General features: G+C 38.1%; 2 protein-coding genes across 2 annotated transcripts in view; one reads left to right on the top strand and one right to left on the bottom strand.

The window, feature by feature from the left end:
* The first annotated feature begins 2,310 nt into the window (after window positions 1–2,310).
* On the top strand, window positions 2,311–15,638 carry LOC132133826 (probable D-lactate dehydrogenase, mitochondrial). Its single transcript, XM_059546821.1, has 11 exons — window positions 2,311–2,519; window positions 2,802–2,914; window positions 3,129–3,270; window positions 3,474–3,615; window positions 4,011–4,170; window positions 10,708–10,907; window positions 11,567–11,695; window positions 12,134–12,261; window positions 13,143–13,233; window positions 13,321–13,432; window positions 14,963–15,638. Exons 1-11 carry the CDS (start codon window positions 2,439–2,441, stop codon window positions 15,126–15,128), a joined length of 1,464 nt encoding a protein of 487 aa, XP_059402804.1. The 5' UTR covers window positions 2,311–2,438; the 3' UTR covers window positions 15,129–15,638.
* Window positions 15,639–15,740: 102 nt separating this feature from the next.
* The window catches only part of LOC132133827 (E3 ubiquitin-protein ligase znrf1), a 29,275-nt gene continuing 22,668 nt past the window's right edge, over window positions 15,741–22,347 (bottom strand). Inside the window, exons 3-5 of the mRNA XM_059546822.1 lie at window positions 19,216–19,321; window positions 18,596–18,687; window positions 15,741–17,483 (exon numbers count right to left, since the gene is read on the bottom strand). Of these exons, the coding sequence (XP_059402805.1) occupies window positions 18,630–18,687; window positions 19,216–19,321 (164 nt within the window). The 3' untranslated portion in view covers window positions 15,741–17,483; window positions 18,596–18,629. The remainder of the gene's footprint in view (window positions 17,484–18,595; window positions 18,688–19,215; window positions 19,322–22,347) is intronic.

The following is a 22,347-nucleotide window of genomic DNA, read 5'->3' as shown; positions in this document are numbered from 1 at the left end:
CATTTTTAATTGTATTAATATATCATAATATTACTGTTTTTACTGTATATTTGAACAAATAAATGCAGGCTTGGTAAGAATAAGATACAAAAACATAACCCCCCCCCCCCAACTTGTTAAATTTTGTGTATTTAAACAAAATGTAAACAAATGTGAGGATTTGTTGACTTCTATCAGTTCCCATTTCTACATATAGGCTACATTTCTTCATATTTCTTTCCACTTTAAAAACATTAATTATAATACAATTCATTTAAATAAATAATTTACCCTAAATGTATGTGTATTGACTTGTTTAATATATATATATATATATATATAGAGAGAGAGAGAGAGAGAGAGAGAGAGAGAGAAAGAGAGAGATAAGGGATTTTATACTTATTAATAATATTTTATTTTTTATTGACTTGAAAAAAAGTCAATAAAATTGAATTTTATTTTTGAAAAAAAAATTCTGTATTTGGTAAGGTTACTTACAGTTAACTGGCACTTTTACATTCTTGTTTGTTAAAATTAGCATTTTTACAGTGCAAACTTACAGAGCTTTATGGAAAACTCATTGTTTCAGGTTTGCCTTGTGGTACAGAAGTACATGCCAACTTTCTGTGACACAACAAAGTTTAAAGCTTCAATAACAGCAGGTGAATGGGATTTTATGAGGTCAGAGTAGTATATTATAAGATTTTAAAGGGTAAATAAGAGGTTAATTTGGGAATTACTACTATTATTTTTACATCACTGCTGTGTCTGGGACTCTAGACGTAAAATCGGTCTCAACAGGCCGTGAGACTTAATAATGGCAATTGTACAAGCCAGAACAGAGGACATTCTTAAGATTCCAGAAGACTAGCAATTGATCAAGATTCCATTCACTCACTTCCTTTCTGAGCTGGAACTGACTGACTGACATCCTCAAAACACTAGAGTCAAGAAGACCGAGATATCATCCAAAGACCAAGTGTGGATTGCCTTTGTCACAAAAGTTCTGTCTGAATCTCATTTAAACAATCAGAAAATTATATACTTATAATAAGGCCTTCTGTCTATAATAATACTTGTGTTCATCTCTTCATATTTACCACGTCATTGGTCAAAGCACATCTATGGAGGTTTTATTAGAAAAAGTTTTGACGATGATCAAGTTGGAAGTTCTTTGCAATGAGTGTATACGCTTTCATCTGTGTTAGTCAACACTGGCACAATGTAACTATAAAAGGGAGAGAAAGACAGACTCTCCCCATGGGGAACCAATGATGTTCGTACATGGTGGAGAACACACTGGTTACTATGGGAACCAATGGCGTAACTTGTCAGCTCGATCTACGCAGGTTACAAGGCCCACCGGATCTTCATTTAGACTTGCATATGAGGGTGCATTAATATGTAAATTCAAAAGTACACTGACAAATTAATAAGGTCGACTGAGCTGATTTAGCACAACCTCACAGTACCTGGGGGCATTTCTACATTGAGATATACGGTGACACGTGCACAATGTCATCATGCAGGTATGATTATGGATTTATTTTGTCAAAATGACAACATCCCGTGTGGCATATTTTTGTTTATTTTATTGCATAAGCGAAGAAGAAAAATATTCACAAGTTCAAAATTAAGTCTAATTTCAAAACTAAAAGTCTCCTTAAGTCTTGGGATGGGTGTTTAATTTTTATAAGTTTATGAAATGGTGCATCAGAGTAGGACATATTAGTTGTATATTGGAAGACCGAAGGAGCAGCAGTTACTATTTAAACCATTTTAAAATAAGCATCGAAATAAAGTAAACTCTGAGAAATCCACAAGACATATGTATCCATATTTGGATTATTAAATTTTTTTCCCAAATAATATTGGGTCCATGAATCTGATGTCTACTTGTCAAAACAGAGGGCTGTCTGTGTGAAGTAGTACTGCCACCTTGTGGTTTATTCTCTAATAACTATAAACTACATTGCAAAAAAAATAACGGTTTTATATAGTCGAATATACAGTACTTTATCATGTCTGAAAACATAATAGAACATTCCTGAGAATAAAAAAATAAACCTATTATCTAACGAACTATGATAAAGTTAACGAACTATGATAAAGTTTAGCTTATGAATATTAATCACATCAGGCTAGAAACATTAGGCTCTGTGAAGCACATAGACTGTATAAAAACAAGCACCAAGTCTAACTATTTTGATATTCATACACATTCGTTCTTTCAGCAAATCAGATGAACCTACCGTGGGGACGTCACGTTAAGCAGTTAATATTCATAAGCTAAGCGTTCTCCAAAGCAGAATTCCTCATCAAGGGGCGGGGCTTGAGGGTTCAGACGAAGCGTGACGCCGTTATACTGATCCGGAAGGAAATTTTATACAAGCTCTTAACAACTGACGATATGTATAAAAGGTTGGTCATTTCAGAACGGATTTGGTAAGAAGTGGAAAATGACATTGTTCAGACAAGCCCTACGCTTCACTTCACGGCTGCCGTTTATTTGCGGGAGGTGCAGGACATATTCAGCTCAAGTAAGCCTGGGATCAATCCTGTTCATTGTTACGTAATTCTAAGAAATAATAAAATACGAGGTCACTAAGGTCCACAGTCCGGATAACAAAGCACGAGAAATTAAAAACTGTTAAAATAAATAAATAAATATTGAAATGAAAAAAAAAATCTGTTTATATATATATATATATATATATATGTATATATATATATATATATATATTTATATTTATATAAAAATTACTTGTCACCAGAGAAATGCAGGTAAACATTCTGTATATTTCTCACATTGTTCATTCTAGGCTGGAGCTGTGGAGCAGGTCGTTTCAGCTTTTCGCTGTGTTAGTGGAGATGAAGGTGTGTCTGTCGCCTCAGCGGTCAGAGAACAGCATGGCAGGGATGAGTCTGTGCACAGGTGAGATTTCACTGCCATACCTGAGAGTCACCTGCTTCTTAATCCTATGCAAACAGTGCAGCAGTTTATATATATTAACCCATTACACTCAGATGGACGCCACAATAAGATCTGAGATAAGACTTCCATTTCATCATGACTTTATATCACATTTAAATTTGATTTGCATATTGTTTTTTTTATATGTTCATGGTATTTTGTCTTGCCATGTCAGATGCCGACCACCAGATGTGGTGGTGTTTCCTCGGTCTGTAGAGGAGGTCAGTGCTCTTGCCAAAATTTGTCACCAACACCAACTACCCATAATCCCATTTGGCACAGGGACAGGCCTGGAGGGAGGTGTTGGTGCTGTGAAGGTTTGTCCAGTATAAAAAAAGAGAAAAAGATTTGACTGTGCCACTTTTCGAGTTCAAGCCTAACCTTAATTTTGACCTTATTTTTTTTAGATATTTTGAATACGTTTTCTTTTGTAAACATCCAAGAATGTATATAAAAATAGAAAAATTTTTGCATGTCAATTTCTATGACACGATTTGACATAACTGTGTGTATTTTTTAGGGTGGAGTGTGTTTCAGTCTGAGGAAGATGGAACAGGTCCTTGATCTTCACCAAGAGGATTTTGACGTGACGGTGGAGCCAGGTGTGACGCGCAAAGGCCTGAACTCATACCTGCGTGATACTGGCCTCTGGTTTCCTGTAGGTTAGTCTAATCTCTGTGCATTATGGGTACATAATAGATCACATAAATCAAATTGATTGGATGCATACCATAAAAAAAGTTGTTGAAATAAATGTTATAAGTGTAAGTACTAAAATTAAACTAAACACAATAAATAAAAAATAATAAAACTATATAGCAGTTTTTTTTGAAGTAATAAAAACAACTAAATCAACTAAATTACTAAAGCATAAATAAAAAAATAAAAATAAAATCTAATTCAAAAGCATGTCAGTCATACCAAAATAACACTGATTGGATGTTTAAATACACAGAATAATTCAAGCCTAATTTAATATTTAACTTGGCCTTATCTGCCATACTGTATGTGTTATATTATTGGAAATGATTAATGGTTAAGAAAAACATTTCCACAGATCCAGGTGCCGACGCATCTCTCTGCGGAATGGCTGCAACTAGCGCATCGGGCACCAACGCAGTCCGTTATGGCACCATGCGCGAGAACGTCCTGAACCTGGAGGTGGTTCTAGCAGATGGAACGGTCCTCCACACAGCAGGGAAGGGGCGTCGTCCAAGGTATGACTGCAAAAATTACAATCGTTACGAACCTCACTATTAGTCTAGGGGTTAAATGAAGTCGTAACAAAATGTAAAGATAAAAAAAAAAGTCTGACGGTCACATCAATCCCCTGATCCAGAAAAGCACAAACACAAAATTAAGCAAAGTAACTTAATTTATTAATAACAAAGGAAGCAAATCTTCAGGAGAGGGCCAGGCCAACATAACAAACAAAAACCTCTAACTAAACACGGAAACTCTAAATAACCTTAACTAAAAAAAAAGAAAAGAAATGACAGAGTCTTGTCTATCTCCCTGTCAACCATAAACAAAATGTTATACTCAAAGAAAATGGCACCCTCTCCCTACCGCTTCCTAAGAAAGATAAACAAAAGGTATTTACATAACTTAGAAAATAACACAAAAGAATCAAACACACCCACCATAACGTTCACACGCTCTCTCATAGTTTGTAATTGACAAGTTCATTCAGAAAGTTAAGAGGTAATAAAGACCACACTTGGTCACACTGAGATACACAAAATAACACCAATCTGGATCAGGACAAAGAGTGAGCGCATAGCCGTCAGTCCTCCAGCATTGTTTCTTTGCCATCTTATACACCTTGGATCTCTGTAGCGTTCACTCAGTACTGATGAATGATGGACATCAGCTGGAATCCAATTAGCGATCTATAACGGAGAGAGAGACAGAAAGAGCAAGAGAAGAAAACATGCAATGCCTAACTTGCCCAGTAGGTGACACTCTCCCAAGAGCGCACAATTCACAAATACGTCCACAGGGCGTAACACCCCCACCACTAAGAATGCAAAAATAAATAAATAAAAATAAGAAACAAAATAAAAGACGTCAACCCAAACATCTCCTGGATGGTGGATACATTAATCGGGTACCACTCTTAACTTCTTGAAAGGGCATCTGCCATAACATTCTCCACCCCCTTCTTGTGACGAATATCTAAGCTGTACTCTTGTAGAGTAAGAGACCACCGTAACAACTGTTGATTAGCACCTGACATACGAGAAAGGAACACCAGGGGATTATGATCAGTATATACCACAATAGGACTAATACTACTACCCAGGTACACATCAAAATGCTTGAGAGCTAATAACAGTGCAAGGGCCTCTTTTTCAATTACACTATAATTCCGTTGAGCTCCAATGAACTTTCTAGAAAAATAGGAGACAGGATGTTCAACACAAGCTTGATCCTCCTGTAACAATACAGCTCCAGCACCATTGTCACTCGCATCCACCTGTAATTTGAAAGTCCTTGTAAAATCAGGTGCAGAGAGAACAGGAGCCTGACAAAGAAGATCCGTTGCTGCTTCAAAGGCAAGTTGACATTCAGCAGACCACACATACTCTCGTTTTATACTGAGGAGATCTGTGAGTGGACAGACCAAGGTGGAAAAATTTGAACAAAAAGCTCGATAGTAACCACTCATCCCCAGAAAACGTCTTAGTTCACGTTTATTAGATGGAACAGGAAACTGAAGAATAGCTGCTATTTTAGCATCAATTGGTTTTACCAGTCCCTGACCAACTTGCTTACCCAAATAGGTAATTGTACCTTTAGCAAATTCACACTTTGCCAGATTCAGTGTCAATGAAGCAGTCCTTAAACGACTACAAACTTCTCTAAGAGTTTCTAAGTGTTGTACCCAATCATCTGAATGAATCACAATGTCATCTAGGTACACTTCACAATTTGAGACTCCCAAAAGAACTTGATGCATCATCCTCTGAAATGTAGCAGGTGCATTTCTCATCCCAAAAGCTAAAACAGTGTATTGTAGAAAGCTATCAGGGGTTACAAATGCAGATATCTCAGAGGCTCGTTTAGTGAGGGGCACCTGCCAATATCCCTTCAATAAATCCAACTTAGTAACATATTTAGCTGAACCTACTTTATCCACGCAGTCTTCAATTCTAGGAAGAGGAAAGGAGTCAGGCTTTGTTACATTATTGACTTTACGGTAATCCGTAAAAAAATCGAAGGTGGAATCTGGTTTAGGTACCAGCAAGCAGGGAGAGCTCCATGGGCTCTGACTGGGCACGGCCATACCATGTTTTAACAGGTAGTCAACTTCTACTTTTATAACTTCCCGCTTTCGTGGATTTAGTCTGTAAGGGTGTTGTTTTATTGGTTTGGCATTCCCCACATCAATGTCACGAGCACAGACAGATGTTCTACCGGGGACATCACTAAACAAGATAGAAAAAGTACTCAACTCCAACAAGTCATGAGACTGTTCTGCAGTCAGATGTGAAAAAACAAGAGGGATCTTGTAATATAGCAGAATTTTGAAGGCGGGTGGGAGAAATAGGAAAGCCTCCGCCTTACAGTTCATCCTCGTCCGTAGAGGACATAGCTATTACACTCACAGTAGCAGCAGCACAAGTTAAGAGAGAATCAACCTGCTTGCTATTGTTATCAGATGATGTTCTACTCACATAAGCTTTAAGGCGATTCACATGACATACACGATTCTTGCACTTTCGGTCCGGTGTAGCAACAACATAGTTGGTTTCATTCAACCTCCTTTCAATCAAATACGGACCAGCAAATTTGGCATGCAGAATCGACCCAGGCATTGGCAGCAAAACTAAAACCTGATCACCAGGTGAAAAGTCTCGTTTTACACTTTTTACATCAAACGTTCTTTCATTTTTAACTGAGTTTCAGACAGATGTAACTTAGCCAGGTCTCGTGCTTCACCTAGCTTTTCACGGATGGAGGTAACATACTCATCAACAGGCACAGATCTAGATGGCTGGCTTAACAACTGATCACTTTATTAGTAATAGTATAATTTTATTAGTATAATTTTAACGGAGCCCGCATAGTGTGCCCAAACACGAGTTCAGCAGGGCTGAAACCAAGAGACTCCTGTACAGTCTCTCTGGTTGCAAACATCAAATAAGGAAGACCCTCAGCCCAGTCTCTACCAGTCTCGATACAATAACGTCGCAACATCGCTTTGAGGGTTTGGTGAAACCTTTCCAAGGCCCCCTGGGATTCGGGATGATAGGCACTAGACATTTGGTGGCCAATACCCAGCATCCCTAGAGCCTGCCTGAAAACCTTGGAGGTAAAATTCGAGCCCTGATCACTCTGTATAATCCTTGGTAATACAAACGTAGTACAGAACTTAAGAAGCTCTTTTACCACCACCTTAGCCCTCAATGTACGTAATGGAATTGCTTCAACAAAACGGGTTGTCGCACATATTATTGTGAAAATATACTGATGTCCTGCTTTCCCTTTTGGCAGTGGTCCGACACAGTCAATAATCAGTTGGTCAAATGGATCATCTACAACAGGAATAGGACAAAGGGGTGCAGGAGGAATTTTCTGATTCGGCTTGCTTGCCATCTGGCAGACATGGCATGACTTACAGTATTTAGAAACAGAGTTCTTAAGTCCAGGCCAGAAAAAGTATCTAGAAATGCGGTAATAGGTTTTAGTTATACCAACATGTCCAGAAAGAAATTCTCATGGGCAAGTTTCAAAACCTGTTGCCGATAAGTAGATGGCAAAACTATTTGCTGCACCTCCTGCCAGCCAAGCTCTTCCTTCTGTGGTTTCCATCTGCGCATCAGCAAGCCCTCCTCCCAAAAGTAAACCACCCCTGAATTAGAATCATGGACACTATTCTCAACAGCCTTTACGCACTTGGCCAAAGAAGGGTCTGCTCTCTGTGCAACAGCTAAAGAGTCTCTCCCCACCTTCAAGGAAGTCTCCATTTCACCCTCCTCCCTCCCAGAAGGTACATCAACATCAGAATCTGGTGGTATAAACAGAGCACATTCCACAGTCTTAGGCACGTCATTAGCTATAAAAGAGGTTGACAGATCTACTATTTCTTTAAACTTCTGTGCTTGAGCAAGAGTAACCACACAAGAGGGGAACACAGACGGAAACTTCTCAGCTAAATCATCGTTTTGGGAAGTATTAGGCATGCAGGTCACAATAGGTGTAGGGAAAACTATGCCACCTGCAAGATCATTCCCCAGAATCAAGTCAACACCCTCTACAGGTAACTGTTCACGCACAGCCAAGTTGACTACCCCACTAACAATATCAGATTTCAAGTATGCAATATGAAGTGGTACATTCACAAAACACATCTCAATTCCACGTACCAATACTTCCTGACCAGTAAAAGTAGTATCGGAAAAAGGCAAGATTCCTGCAGATATAAACGATTGAGCTTCCCCCGTATCACGCAGAATTGTTACAGGCTTAAACTCAGAATCACACGATAACGAGACAGTACCCCTAAACAAAAAAGGCTGATACATCTCTTTATCTGTGTTAGATTGTACGGAATCAACAAGTGCAACATTTTTTGTCTTATAAGCACCACTCTTCTGCTTCTGCTTTCTACAATCCGCAATCAGATGATTTGAATCGAGGCAAAAGAAACAAACTCGCTTGTCAGCACCCCCATTTGATTTACGAGTTATTTCATTTTTAAACGGACGTGCAACACGCTGCACCGAATTTTCCGCCTGCATTTTGACAGTTGCACCAAAAGAAAAAACATTCTTGTGTGTCAGCACAAATTCGTCTGCCAAAACTGCAGCATCAGCTAGAGAAGTGACCATCTGTTCGTTTAAATACACAACAATGTTAGGTGGAACGCAATTTTTAAACTCTTCTAACAAGATTAACTCCTGTATTTCCTCCAGGGATGTAACCTTGCTAGAAAGACACCACTTTTCAAAAAGCACTCTTTCTCTCACAAATTCAACAAAAGTTTGTTTGACTGTTTTCATATGCCCCCGAAACTTCTGCCGATAAGCCTCTGGGACCAACTCATATGCCCTCAAAACAGCAGACTTTACAGTTTCATAGTCAAGGGAACCTTCAATAGGTAAGGCCGAGCAAACCTCTTGAGCTTTCCCTGTTAGACTGCATTGCAACAGCAAAGCCCACATCTCTTTTGGCCATTTTAGTTTACTAGCAATTCTATTAGCAGTAGATCTAGAAAAATCTTCAGTTACAGTGCTATTTACGGGTGAGGATATGGAACTACCCCGAATACGGGGAACTGGAATTGGCTTTTGGGCCAACCGCTCAGATTCCAAATTCAATTTACGGATCTCAATATCTCTTTCCGCCTGTTTTTCTAATATGCGAAACCTAATCATCTCCGCCTCGCATTCTTGCTTCTTAATTAAAAGATCCATCTCTTTCAATTTTAAAGCAATCTTTGGATCCTGAGGCACAGAATCAAAATTTGGACTTGCCTCTTCAGGATCCACTACCAACTCATCCTCATCACCAGATTGTTTAGGTAAAATACCTGCAGTTGCCAATTTCTCATGAAGATCTTGTTTAAGCACTTGTTTAGTGGCCTCCCTCTCAATACGAATATCGAAGAATTCCTACATCTATTAAAGACTTCGATCGTGGGCATGAGAGTAAACGCTGTTAAATCGAATTCCATTATTTCTACGTTTCCCTTCTTTACTCCTTCCCCACCCACAGATGAAAACAGTCAAAACGTTAGAGGAAGAGAGAAAAAATACTCACAATATACAAACCGCGACCCATGGAATCACGATCGTACAAACAGACTTCAGTTTTGGACAAACAGAGAAAAACTTCCAATTTGCGATCCGAAAAATAAACTAACTCACTTCGCAAAAAAAAAAAACCAGACGAGCCCCCACTTGTTACGAACCTCACTATTAGTCTAGGGGTTATAAATGAAGTCGTAACAAAATGTAAAGATTAAAAAAAAAAGTCTGACGGTCACATCAATCCCCTGATCCAGAAAAGCACAAACACAAAATTAAGCAAAGTAACTTTAAAAAGGAAGCAAATCTTCAGGAGAGGGCCAGGCCAACATAACAAACAAAAACCTCTAACTAAACACGGAAACTCTAAATAACCTTAACTAAAAAAAAAGAAAAGAAATGACAGAGTCTTACCTATCTCCCTGTCTACCATAAACATAAACAAAATTTTATACTCAAAGAAAATGGCACCCTCTCCCTACCGCTTCCTAAGAAAGATAAACAAAGGTATTTACATAACTTAGAAAATATCACAAAAGAATCATAAACACACCCACCATAACGTTCACACGCTCTCTCATAGTTTGTAATTGACAACTTCATTCACAAGGTTAAGAGGTAATAAAGACCACACTTGGTCACACTGAGATACACAAAATAACACCAATCTGGATCAGGACAAAGAGTGAGCGCATAGCCGTCAGTCCTCCAGCATTGTTTCTTTGCCATCTTATACACCTTGGATCTCTGTAGCGTTCACTCAGTACTGATGAATGATGGACATCAGCTGGAATCCAATTAGCGATCTATAACGGAGAGAGACAGAAAGAGCAAGAGAAGAAAACATGCAATGCCTAACTTGCCCAGTAGGTGACACTCTCCCAAGAGCGCACAATTCACAAATACGTCCACAGGGCGTAACACAATCAAAGCATCTTTTAAACTAAATCTTTTGTTGTCTGCATTTCATTTCCCACTTTTGATGCAACACCCTTTCAGAAAAACATCTGCCGGTTACAACCTGACAAACCTTTTCGTGGGCTCAGAGGGAACTTTGGGTATTATCACCAAAGCCACGCTTCGGTTGTATGGTATTCCTGAAAGTATGGTGTCAGCTGTCTGCTCCTTTCCATCCGTCCAATCAGCGGTGGACAGCACAGTTCAGATCCTGCAAGCTGGAGTGGCCATTGCCCGCATTGGTGAGCGTTGTTTGAAGCACATTAAATTACATAAAATGTATGCATTTAGCAGATGCTTGCGACTTACAGTGCATTCAGGCTAAAAAATTTTTTTTACCTGACGTGTTCCCTGGGAATCGAACCCACAACCTTTTGTGCTGCTGACGCAATGCTCTACCACAGGAACACTGGTCACAATGTGCTTAGTTTGCTGCCTCTGTTGGCATTAACGTAACAAAAGAACACTTGGTCTCCTGTGTTGTGAATTTGTAAAATCACAGACTGTGGAGCTCAAACCTACATTCATGCTAAGCTGTCCGATTTAGTGCAGAACTATATTCTTTTTATTCTGATCTATTCACTAAAGTCTTTTGCAATAACATAAACATTAATTCAGAAGGAAACACCATTCCTTATTCATAGTCAACACAGAGCGCAGTCAAGGGTTTAATGAATTGCTTGCTTGGTTCTCAGAACCACAATGTGTTTCTTCTTTTGCAGTCCACTCAGGGAAAAATATTCCACCAGTAGCTCCATCCAATTTATGAGTAATCAGGCATGACCGCTCTCTTAGATTTTTTTAAATCGAGGCTGCACTGAGGCATTGATTTTAAAGCCTTGACTTTCTACCCACAAAGGCTTCACAAGACTTAATCTTTGCTGTTACATTCTGTTTGCAGAGTTCCTGGACGACGTGATGATAAATGCATGCAATCGCTTCAACAACCTGTCCTATGCGGTCACTCCCACCCTCTTTCTGGAGTTCCACGGGAGCTCCCAAAGCATGAAGGAGCAGGTGTCCATCACAGGTATATGTGGATAAAACATACATCTAATTTCTGCAGAAACAGTAGTTTTTATTAACAGTATTTTAACAGTGCTCTTGAGGCCAGTGTTTGCATACTAATTGTTTAGGTTCTTTTTTTAGAGGCTTGTTCCCTATACATTTCCGCAGTTGTTTTTCGTATATGACACGTCTACCTATTGACCATACTTAATCAGCAGTCGAGTTCTTCATTGAATTAAGTACATATTATTAAATTACAGCAATATGGACACAGCCACATTATTTTAAATGCACTACAAATCTAGCATGAACTATAAATGTTGTATGCTGTACAAAACCAATATGAACTGCATTGTGAAATGCTTCGTATAGTTATTTCATTCCTGAAATGAGCTGAATATCCAGATAATGCACGTGAAAGAATGTGACATCATGACAGAATCATGTTCTGTGTGTTCAGAGGAGATCACGCGGGACAACGGAGGCTCAGACTTTGCCTGGGCAGAAGATGAGGAGACCCGTGGTCGGCTGTGGAAAGCCCGTCATGATGCGTGGTACGCTGCCCTGGCCCTGAGGCCTGGATGTAAGGTGAGAACATTCACTGCAAGATGATTTTGATTCAGACAAGTGCTGTTTATTTACTTGTAACTTAGAATATACATTTAATATTGACTAATGGACTTTTTATTATTGCACAATTATCATGCTTTTGTTCTTATTTTATTTTGCAATTGTGCATTGTAAAAAGAATGACTGTTATAAAAGAGGTTTCCCAAACACTCCTATTGGTCAACCAAACAGATAGCCCCTCACATCATTGGTTGAACCACTGTTGCTATGCTGGGCTGCTCGGAACACTCAAACAAACAGCTGTGTTTTATTAGCACCACAGAGACGCATTTTATTAAGGACAATTAGCCAACAAATGGCTTAATTATAGTTATGAATGAATTTAAAGTTCTATTAGGACAAAGTAACATTAAAATAAACATAAAAAATATTACACACATTTTCAGGAAATTCTACATATTTATGAGTGCTCTCTCAAGTACCTCATGTTACAGTGAAGACAAAAAATCGAATTAATAAAAACTTACTAAAAGTAATATAATAATAACTGTATTAGAATGTACTAAAACAATAATATAAATCATATTTTTATTTCTTATGCCAGTCAGTCTGTTCATAACAGTACATATATATATTTGATAACAGGTTTCCCAAACATTCTGCCATAGGTCAGCAAAACCAATAGCCCCGCCCCAAACTCACACCATTGGCTGAACCAGTTGCTATTTTGGGCTAGTCAGAATGCTCAAGCAAACAGAGCAAAGTTATGAAATCATCACACAGCCACAGTTAAAGTCTATTTAGAGAAAACAGCCATCAAATGGCGTTTGATGAATATCAAGTAAAAAAAGAATTACATATTCAGTACTCAACACAAAAATGTACTCATTTTCTTACAGGCATATTCTACGGATGTCTGTGTGCCAATCTCACGACTGCCTCAGATTATAGTGGAGACAAAAGAAGATCTAATCAGAAACAATATTACCGGTAGTTTACCAAGTTTGATTTTCTCATTTAATGTTGAGAACTGTTTTTAACTGCTGATATAATATATTTATATTTTTCCTACTATAGGTCCTATTGCAGGTCATGTGGGTGATGGAAACTTCCATTGTTTAATAGTACTGGATCCTAATGACCCAGACGAGGTGCAAAGGGTTCACTCCTTCACTGAGAGACTAGCCAGGTATTTCTATGTTATTCCTTTCAGCAGTTTTGCTCTCTTATAGTGATGATCTGAGATAGCCGAATGGGTCTTTGCTGCAGCTTTTCTGTACATTGTCAGTTTTGTTTTGTGTAGCAATCAATATCAGGATTCTTTCTCAGTGTCTTCTGCCATTTGAAGAGTGTCTATTGACAATGACAGACATATAGGGTCTAGTGTCTGGCTTTGGAAACAAGCTCAAATAATAAAGGCCCTACCTGCCTTAAGTCATTATGGGTAAAGTGCAGTCTCTGTCTGATACAATGGACGAGTGATTGGCGCCGACCAGCAGCCAAAGAGAAGATAAAAACGGAGTTCTCATTTGCTTCATGAAACCTGGCTGGCTTGATACTCAAAAGTTCTTCCTGATAGAAGCAAATGGAGTTAGACTTGCCCTTTATGTGCCCTTGCCCTAACGACAGACATGAATTTACTGTTAAAGCACAAGTTTGTAAAAACTATAGCCATATTAACTGACAAAGGAGTGTTTGCATGTTATTGAGCTGAATTTGTGTGGAAACTTAAGCAGAACAATGTGACGAAATTGAAATGGATTTCAGGCTAGTTACCTGGAAGTGTAGAAAAACTTGGCCAGGCCTTTTTAGATGAATCTGTTCTGTCAATTCCGTTTCAAAAACCTTCTGTCTGTTAAAGGACTCATGTGCTGGGTTCAATTAAAGGCTGGAAACTAAGCATCGTATACCAAACGACTGAGGACTTTCAAATTGTTCCGAATGCGAGAAACTCAGGCAGAAACGTACTCCTCGTTGCTAAGAGACACACAACAAAGGAAAACTATGACTTCTAAAATTCTATCAAAATATTAATCATGTTTTACTTCCTCAGAATGGATGGAATTTTAGTTTCAAGCTAAAAAAAAATCTAAATCTGTGCCCTTCATTAACATTGTTGGGGAAGGAACATGAGTTATGTATTCAGATGACTTTTTCCAAGTAACTAGTAAAGTAACACATTACTTTCAAATTTACGACTAAATAGGAATTGCACAGTTTAATTTTTATGGTCCATAATTTCACTTACTTCACAAAATCATTCGGACTTGTCCTATTGCATTACAAATTGTGGCTAAAGTATATAATACAAGGTGTACCTTGTCATGTTGAACAGTGAGAACCTGCATGAACAGGATGAGTAGGTGTTGGATTTTCTTTCCAGGGAGCCCCTGAGACCAGTCTTCATCATTTAATTGGAGAATGTGGAGGTGGAAACACCTGGGAATATGAATTGGACTAGACAGACAGCGCAGTTGCAGAGATTCTACTTCCTAAAGGAAACATTGGTCTTTCGGTGGTTGCAGACTCCGACTGTTAAACATGTTTTTCCAGTCTGCCAGCCACACTGAGGTTTTATGGGGGGAACAGTGTCAGATCTGGTGATTCCAAGCATCTGAACTGATCAAGATGACCAGATGTGTTAATGATTTCAACCTATTTATTGCTAGTAACAATTACAGTGGATGAATTTATTTTCTCGTTGTCTTTCCCTATGCAGGAGGGCACTGGCGATGGATGGAACTTGTACTGGTGAACACGGGATTGGTCTAGGAAAGCGGGCTCTGCTCAGAGAAGAGGTCGGTTCATTGGCCATGGAGGTCATGCTGGGCATCAAAGCCACTCTGGACCCCAAAAACCTAATGAATCCTGGAAAGGTGTTATAATTAATCGCAAACTAACACAGAACACTGAAGAAGATATTCTGTAATAGGCTTTGACCACTAGAGGTCAGGAGAATGAGGTTTGTGTTAGATTTAAGAATGATAATGATTTAGACTAGAGTGTTTTTAAAATCTGCACATGCAAAATATAAATTTTGTTAAAGTGCATTTGATTTAAATAAATTCTTATGTAGTATTATTGTTAATAGAAAGTATTAATGTACAGGGCTATATTTTCTAAGAACCTTGAAAAATAATTATTCCATCCTTTTCTTTTGCATGGGGCAAAAGAACGACTTAAATATGAATTAGAGTGAAATAATTTTGCCTTGGCAAACTTGTGCTTATTTGGGCCATTTGCCCTTCTAGATTCCTGTGAATGTATTTATTTATATAGATAGATTTGCTTCTAAAAACAGAATCTGTGAAGCAGAACTCAAAACGAGGACTGATAAGATAAATGTGATACAGAAAATGCATTTTAATAACTGAAAATAAATTGAATACACCAAATGATTTTGTTTCTTGTTCTTTCTTAAATGACTGTTTTTGAATTTATTTGTCCCTTTTTGTGTGTTTGCAGTGGACTTGTCGATAAAAGAAAGCAACATCTGGTCTTATTTCATCTTGTTTTAATTATATTTATGATCATTATCATTATTACTTGTCCCACAGATTGCACATCGAAATCATCAGACACTTAGTTTGTACACTCCTAGAAACAGGCATCCGTTCATGTCCCTGGAAAAAAAGAAAAGAAAAACATACAAAATGACTTGACTTGAACGCAAAAATAAGAAAAGGCTGGGTTTTTCGAGAGTGCCGAGTCGCTTTCCGCAGCCCACGCTGAACAAAATAGTACTACGCTACCTGACTCTGTTTTTATTATTTGTTTGATTTGTTTTAAAAGGTGAGGAGAAATTGTTATCCATTGTGTTGATGGATGGTGTTTGTATGCCCTCATTTACAGGCACAAAGCAGAAAAAAAAACTATCCAACACAAAAAGTAATAGGTTGTCATATATTTTCTTGCGGTTATTTTTTCTACCTTTTTCATTTTACTCCTTTCCCTTTTTTTCATTTGTTTTAAATGTTTTTGTTTTTTTACAATTACAGCAACATTATTTTCTAACAGTGCTTGCTGTTTATACAGTAGACAGAGGCATCCTGAAGGTTAAATAGATCTCTCGTGAGGTTTCTCACAGATTTTTCAAAAATAAAAAGTTAATGCAGATCATAGAAATGATCTTGTAATAGATCCACACCAGTATATCTGAGCTTTACATACAGTAGTGAAGCAACATTAGCTTTCCAGACGCAAGCTGGTCGGTCACATAGAGAAAACATGGGAGGATGGACAGAAGCTGAAATCACACACACACACACACACATACACACAAACTGAATACGTACTCAAGGCTTTCACAGGGAAACTGTCTGAATATTATGGTCGGCGCTTTTTAATAACTGCTCAAAAAATTGCAGATGAAACTAGGAAAATTACTTTGAGCTACTTATCATTTCAGAATCCTTAGGGGAAAGACATCTGCTGTGAATTGTAAACATTTGAAGACAGACCGAGAGTGTATTTTTCTCTCCATTTATGACCGTAAACCCCCATCACAATGCACATGCTGATGTCTTGGACTTCCTCTGGCACTAACAGGAAACAATTTACACATTTCCCCACTTGTGGACACATGATCACACACATGCACACACAGAATAACTAAATATACGTCCACCGGCTGTCCAACACATCACTAATGAGTGAATCGCGCACACACACACAAAACTCCTCCCACCAACCAGGTATGAAACCGCGCCCCTGCCACACCCCTCTAATCAGCTTCGTTTGATTGACAGGACAGGTGTGGCCACTGGATCGATTTGCAAAGTGTGGTCTACTTACTACTTGTTTTATGCATATGCCCTGCCCATTTTGTCGCCCCACCCCTTGTGTTGCCCCACCCCCTCTTCCTCATCTCCTTCCATCTGATAACATACACAAGGAGAGAGGAACTGGTCAGAATACAGACTGAACACACATGTCGATAAGTTCACAGAGTATGTAGAGGGGGCAAGAAAGCGAGACGTTTTCCAAAGCCAGAGATCCAGTGTTGGTGGTTTTGCCATGAAGGGGCCGATTAGCAGTTTAGCAGTCTCTAGCACAGCAGGCAGGAGATTCTGGGATTCTGCAAGTGGTAATGACGGCGCTGGCTGGATGAACGCTTTTGTTTGGTTCAGTTTTGCGATGACACATTTCCGTTTCCATAGGTTTTAATCGAATTGGTTGGTAGATTGATTTATTTGGTTATTTTTGTGTCAGGATATCCATGTTTAGGTCCATAAAGTGCCCTAAAATAAGAGAAAAAAGATGGAATATGAGAGTCATACTGAGCCCAGGGGTGTTTGTGACAGGGGTCACAAAACAGAGGTGGGACAGAGGTGGTCTAAGCATGGTTTGCTGTGAGTCAGCTGTGTGGGAGACATATAGTGCATCTATACATAGAAACACAAGCATGTTTAAAGGTGCTTTATGTAGAATTGACACCGAGTGGTTGAACTAGGTGTTGCAGTCCAAATTCAAAATATTTTTTCACTCGGCCCCTCCTCCTCAGACTTGATGCACACACAGGTTGCCAGACTGATGACACCAACAAGAACAAGCGCACTGGATGATGAGTGAAATGAAATATGCTGTGTTTTCTACCAACTGGCAACCCGGGTGCTGAAATACAATTGGGTAAACTGGCAGTGGGCGGGTTTTGCAAACCAAAACAAAGACTGACATTCCGGCCCGGATCGCAAATTTTCAAAGGAGAATAACTGACTGTAGCATTGTTTTTCAGATAAACAAATATGTTAACTTAGCATTTTTCTTAAATAATGCATAATTATTATTGTTGATAATATTAATAATAGGAGAGTTGTCTAAGTTCTAGATGTTTGTGAAAGCTGAATTTTTTAGAGGACACAAGTGTAAAAACTTGCATTTGCATATTATTACTGTTATTTGTGACATTTGAACATTATTAATAATTTAAAATAATAATATACTATTGAAGTGGTCTGAGTTTTAGACCTTTGTAAACATGGGTTATTTTAGAGAACTTAAAAAAAACGTGCTAAATTTGCAAAACAATAATAATAATAATCATAACAAGTGGTCTGGGTTCTAGAGCTTCGTGAACACAATTGTATATATAGAGGCCTCAAGAGTTAAAACATTTCATTGTTACTTCCACATTCACTACATGTCTAAAATGCTCCTAACAAGCGTTTATGATTTAAAAAAAGTGTTGCTATTTTGGAAAATGCTTTCTATAGTCTATTTAAGTGGTGCATTGAAGTAATGAGATAATGCTGCTAATTACAGTCTGATAAAGTCAAAAATTCCAATATAAAATGATCACTTGAAATATCTGATTATTGAGATATACTGAGAATATTTGTGTGATGGTGCTCACCTTTCTCAGTGGTATCAGAAGTAGATGATGGAGGTCAGTCTGAAGGATGTTCAGGGCAGGAACGGTTGATCTCAAACCAGGAGTCTATACAGCTAATGAAAGAGATGCTAACAATTTCAGTTTAACTTTAATCATGTCATTTACATCAGAAATACAACCTTTCAATTATCATAATGCTTTTAAATGATTCTACTAATGGTTATTAAGATTGTCACAGTGTCCTGTGCCACAATGAGTTCCAGCATTAAATAATTTAGCTGTCCTCGCTAAAAGTGCAGGAAATGACTAAATTACAGCCAACATAATATAAAGCTTTGTAGATCAGGATTCTGGACTGGATATAGAAACCATGTAAGCAAGTGTAACAAATGTCTTGCCGGTTGCAGCTGGTTAGGCCAAAAATATATTACGATTAACTTGGAAGTGATAGGTTTTATCGGTTGTCACTTTATTGCGCCTTGCCAGGTTGGGACTGAGCTTGTGGTAAATTTCTTTGATTGTGCTTCAACATCTGAAAACATCTCAAATGTGAGCTACAAAAGTATGTCAGCAAGACATGTGGTTCACTTAACTGTGCAATAAAAACGGAGAATCTGATGTGTTGTAGCTGTCCATCTCACCTTTTGTGATAAATACAGAGGCACGGCAGTCTAGCGATGGTGTCTCCCTGCTGTAGCTCCTCCAGACATATTACACATTCTCCTGCATCTCTTGACAACACGTCATCTATAACACATACACAGACACTCACAGTGAGAACATAATGCAAACCTAAAAGACATTTATAAACACTACCGTTCAAAATGTTTGGGGTCAGTTCAAAATAAATGCATACTTTTATACAGCAAGGATGCATTCAATTGATCAATAAAGAAAATGTAAAATGCTACGAAAGATTTCTATTTAAAAAAATGCTGTTCTTTTCAACTTTCTATACATCAAAGAAACCTGAAACTTGTTTTTAACATAACATAACATAACACAAAAGTCTTAATTAAATATAAATGAATCCTTAAAGCTACAAAAAAAGTTATTGATTTCCTGGTTTTTTTTCTTTTGTTCTACACAGCAGCTGGTTATTATACCTAATATTATACCTAATAATTAGATTATTTTAGCTGCTTTAAGAGCTGCCACTGCTGAACATGATGTGGATCTGACACACATCGCATTTTGTCACAACTCTTTACCTTTTCTGACCCACCTGAGCTCTTAAAGTCTAAACTAATGAGCTGAGGAGTTGAATCGGGTTTGTTAGATGAGGAAGAGCGCTGGACTGCTCCATACCAGGACAGTTACACAATACACTGCATTTCAGAGACATGTTCTTAAATTTGACTCATATAAAACAAATACTTGCATGCACGGTTTTAAGGCAACTTTGATCGCCTTTTTGGTAATGTCCCGACTTAAATGAAGACATAACTATGACACTGCATGCTCGTGGTTTCATTTAACGCTTTTAAGGAGTTATATACAGCATGCACCACTGCATTTGTGCATGCAATTGAAGAGCAATGTGTTACGAGCACAGTATAACTGCTAAAAGACTGGAAAATCTGTTTATCAATTTTACTGACATATGGCCTGACAACATCTCATCTGACCACCATTCACTGTTATTAAAAATAAAAAAAAAAAAAAAAAATATTCAAAATGGCTTGTTTGCCAGCAGGGGGAAGTGGTGAGTAAAGACGCATGAAATGCCGTTTACAGTGTTCCTCTGCCTTCTCACTCACAGTGACAGCTGGTTAAGTGAGATGCAGTGCCATAGCTAGTCAGCCCCAGGCCCATATGCAAAAAATTTTTATGGGCTCCCCCAAATGTTATGGGCTCCAACTCAGTTAACTTAAATTTGGTCCTATTGTTGATTTTTCTGAAGTAAATAACGTTATGTGAATTGTAACTATTTAGGCCAATGCTTGGAACGTTTGTTTACGTTTTCTGGTCCATTCATTATTTATAGCACGCAAGACACTCAATCATCGCAGCTTTGTGCATTGTTACTACAGAGTCTCAGTCTTTAAACATCAAACAAAAGATGCGTTTTTACGCTTTTTAATGTGTGAGATAATTCGCCTCATATCAAGTTGCATATGACTCAATGATATTTTCCTCTTTAACATTTTGCAGCATGAAATAAACATGAATATTTGAATGCATGGTGAAAAAAATCTGAACAATTTGAAATCAATCAGAGTTTTTTTCTTTTTTTTTTGTAACTTATTAAAGAAACAAAAATAAATATGACCCCTTTGCTCTTAAAATCCAAAACTGAACTATTTTAATAGCTGTGTAATGGGGAAAACAGAGAAAAAAGACATGGTATCCAGTCGGACTTGGGCCGAGAAAGGGGCCGGGCCGGGCCCATGCAGGGCTCTATTCATTTCAAGTAAAAGTTCCCCCCAGCTCGGCGGACCCCCAAACTGCCTAGGCCCATATGCACCTGCATAACCTGCGTGCCCTGACGCTACGTCACTGGTGAGGTGGGTTGGCAGTTAGCATAACTAGTAGTTAAAGACAGTTAATCATGCTTCATTGCTGTGTGTATGTTTGTGGTGATGTGAAGAGAGATGATGACCAGGTGTATACTTATTTTCTGCTAATAGCCTAAGGGGAACAACTAACACGATTTGACTTGCATGCCCATACCAGCATAATGACTCAGACACACACACATACACAAATACACCGTTCTCAGCCTGTTTTAGTTTCCAGTAAAAGTCTTCTTCACAGGAAATGTGCCAGAAAACGAAACAGACCACTTCCTTTCTAACGTTCACAGTTTTCCGTGGAAAAACCTGTGTGTGAGTCTGTGTTTCTGTGAGTGTAAAGGTGAGGAGGGTGATAATTTCTGACAGAAAGTTAAAGAATCATCACGGGATAATGGAGTTCGTACAAACGAAGGATGTTGATTGAGAGTTAACCCCAGCTTTCCCAGAACGCTTTAGGATCAGTCGCACGCTAAAGAGGTGCAATTCCACACAAATGTGTTTTATAATAGTTTATTGGTATATTATGTTTTTATTCAGGTTTTCTATTTCAGTTTAGTTTTAATGAACAATAACAAAATAATTTTTTGGCCAGCTATCTGCATTGCTGGAAAAGTGAAGTTAGGGCACCTGAAGTGAAGATGGGGAGATGAAGCTCCATTGTTTTGTGCAGGGAGCAAGCAGACAGGAAAAGAGATAGATAGCAGTTTAGAGAGGATGCGATGGAGGGGTGAGCTGGGAAAAACAGGAGATGATGGCAGGAATGAATAGAGAACAGACGGCAGACATATGCTCCAAATACAAATCAGCTTAGTGAGGCGATGCAGTACAGGAGACCAGTGGCAATTGTAACATGCTACATTTCTTCAAAGTTAGGCTGAAATTAAACTTAAATATTAAGTACATAATTTAATAATATTTTTGCTCACCGATTAAAAATACAGTAAAACAGTAATATTATGACATTTTATTACAATTTAAAATAATTGTTTTTAATTGAATATATTTTAAGATATAATTTATTCCTGTGAGGCAAAGCTGAGTTTTCAGCATCATTACTCCAGTCTTCAGAGTCACATGATCCTACAGAAATCCTTCTAATATAATGATTTGCTGCTCAAGAAACATTTATTATTTATTATTATCAATGTTGAAAACAGTTTTGGTGATTCAAATTTTCATGGAAGTGATTTTATTTATACTTTCAGAATACTTTGATGAACAGAACATTTCAATGAACAGCATGAAATGGAAATATTT

Source organism: Carassius carassius, chromosome 50, assembly GCF_963082965.1.
Source record: "Carassius carassius chromosome 50, fCarCar2.1, whole genome shotgun sequence".
NCBI classification, from domain to species: Eukaryota; Metazoa; Chordata; class Actinopteri; order Cypriniformes; family Cyprinidae; genus Carassius; species Carassius carassius.
This window is presented reverse-complemented; position numbering and strand designations above follow the sequence as displayed.

What these genes read in the sequence shown, in the direction of transcription:
- LOC132133826 (XM_059546821.1), top strand. Translation starts at nt 2,439, where the DNA reads ATGACATTGTTCAGACAAGCCCTACGCTTCACTTCACGGCTGCCGTTT. An exon ending in GGGAAGGGGCGTCGTCCAAG is followed by an intron (nt 4,171 to 10,707) that starts GTATGACTGCAA and finishes ACACCCTTTCAG; the next exon opens with AAAAACATCTGCCGGTTACA. An exon ending in AGTGGCCATTGCCCGCATTG is followed by an intron (nt 10,908 to 11,566) that starts GTGAGCGTTGTT and finishes TTCTGTTTGCAG; the next exon opens with AGTTCCTGGACGACGTGATG.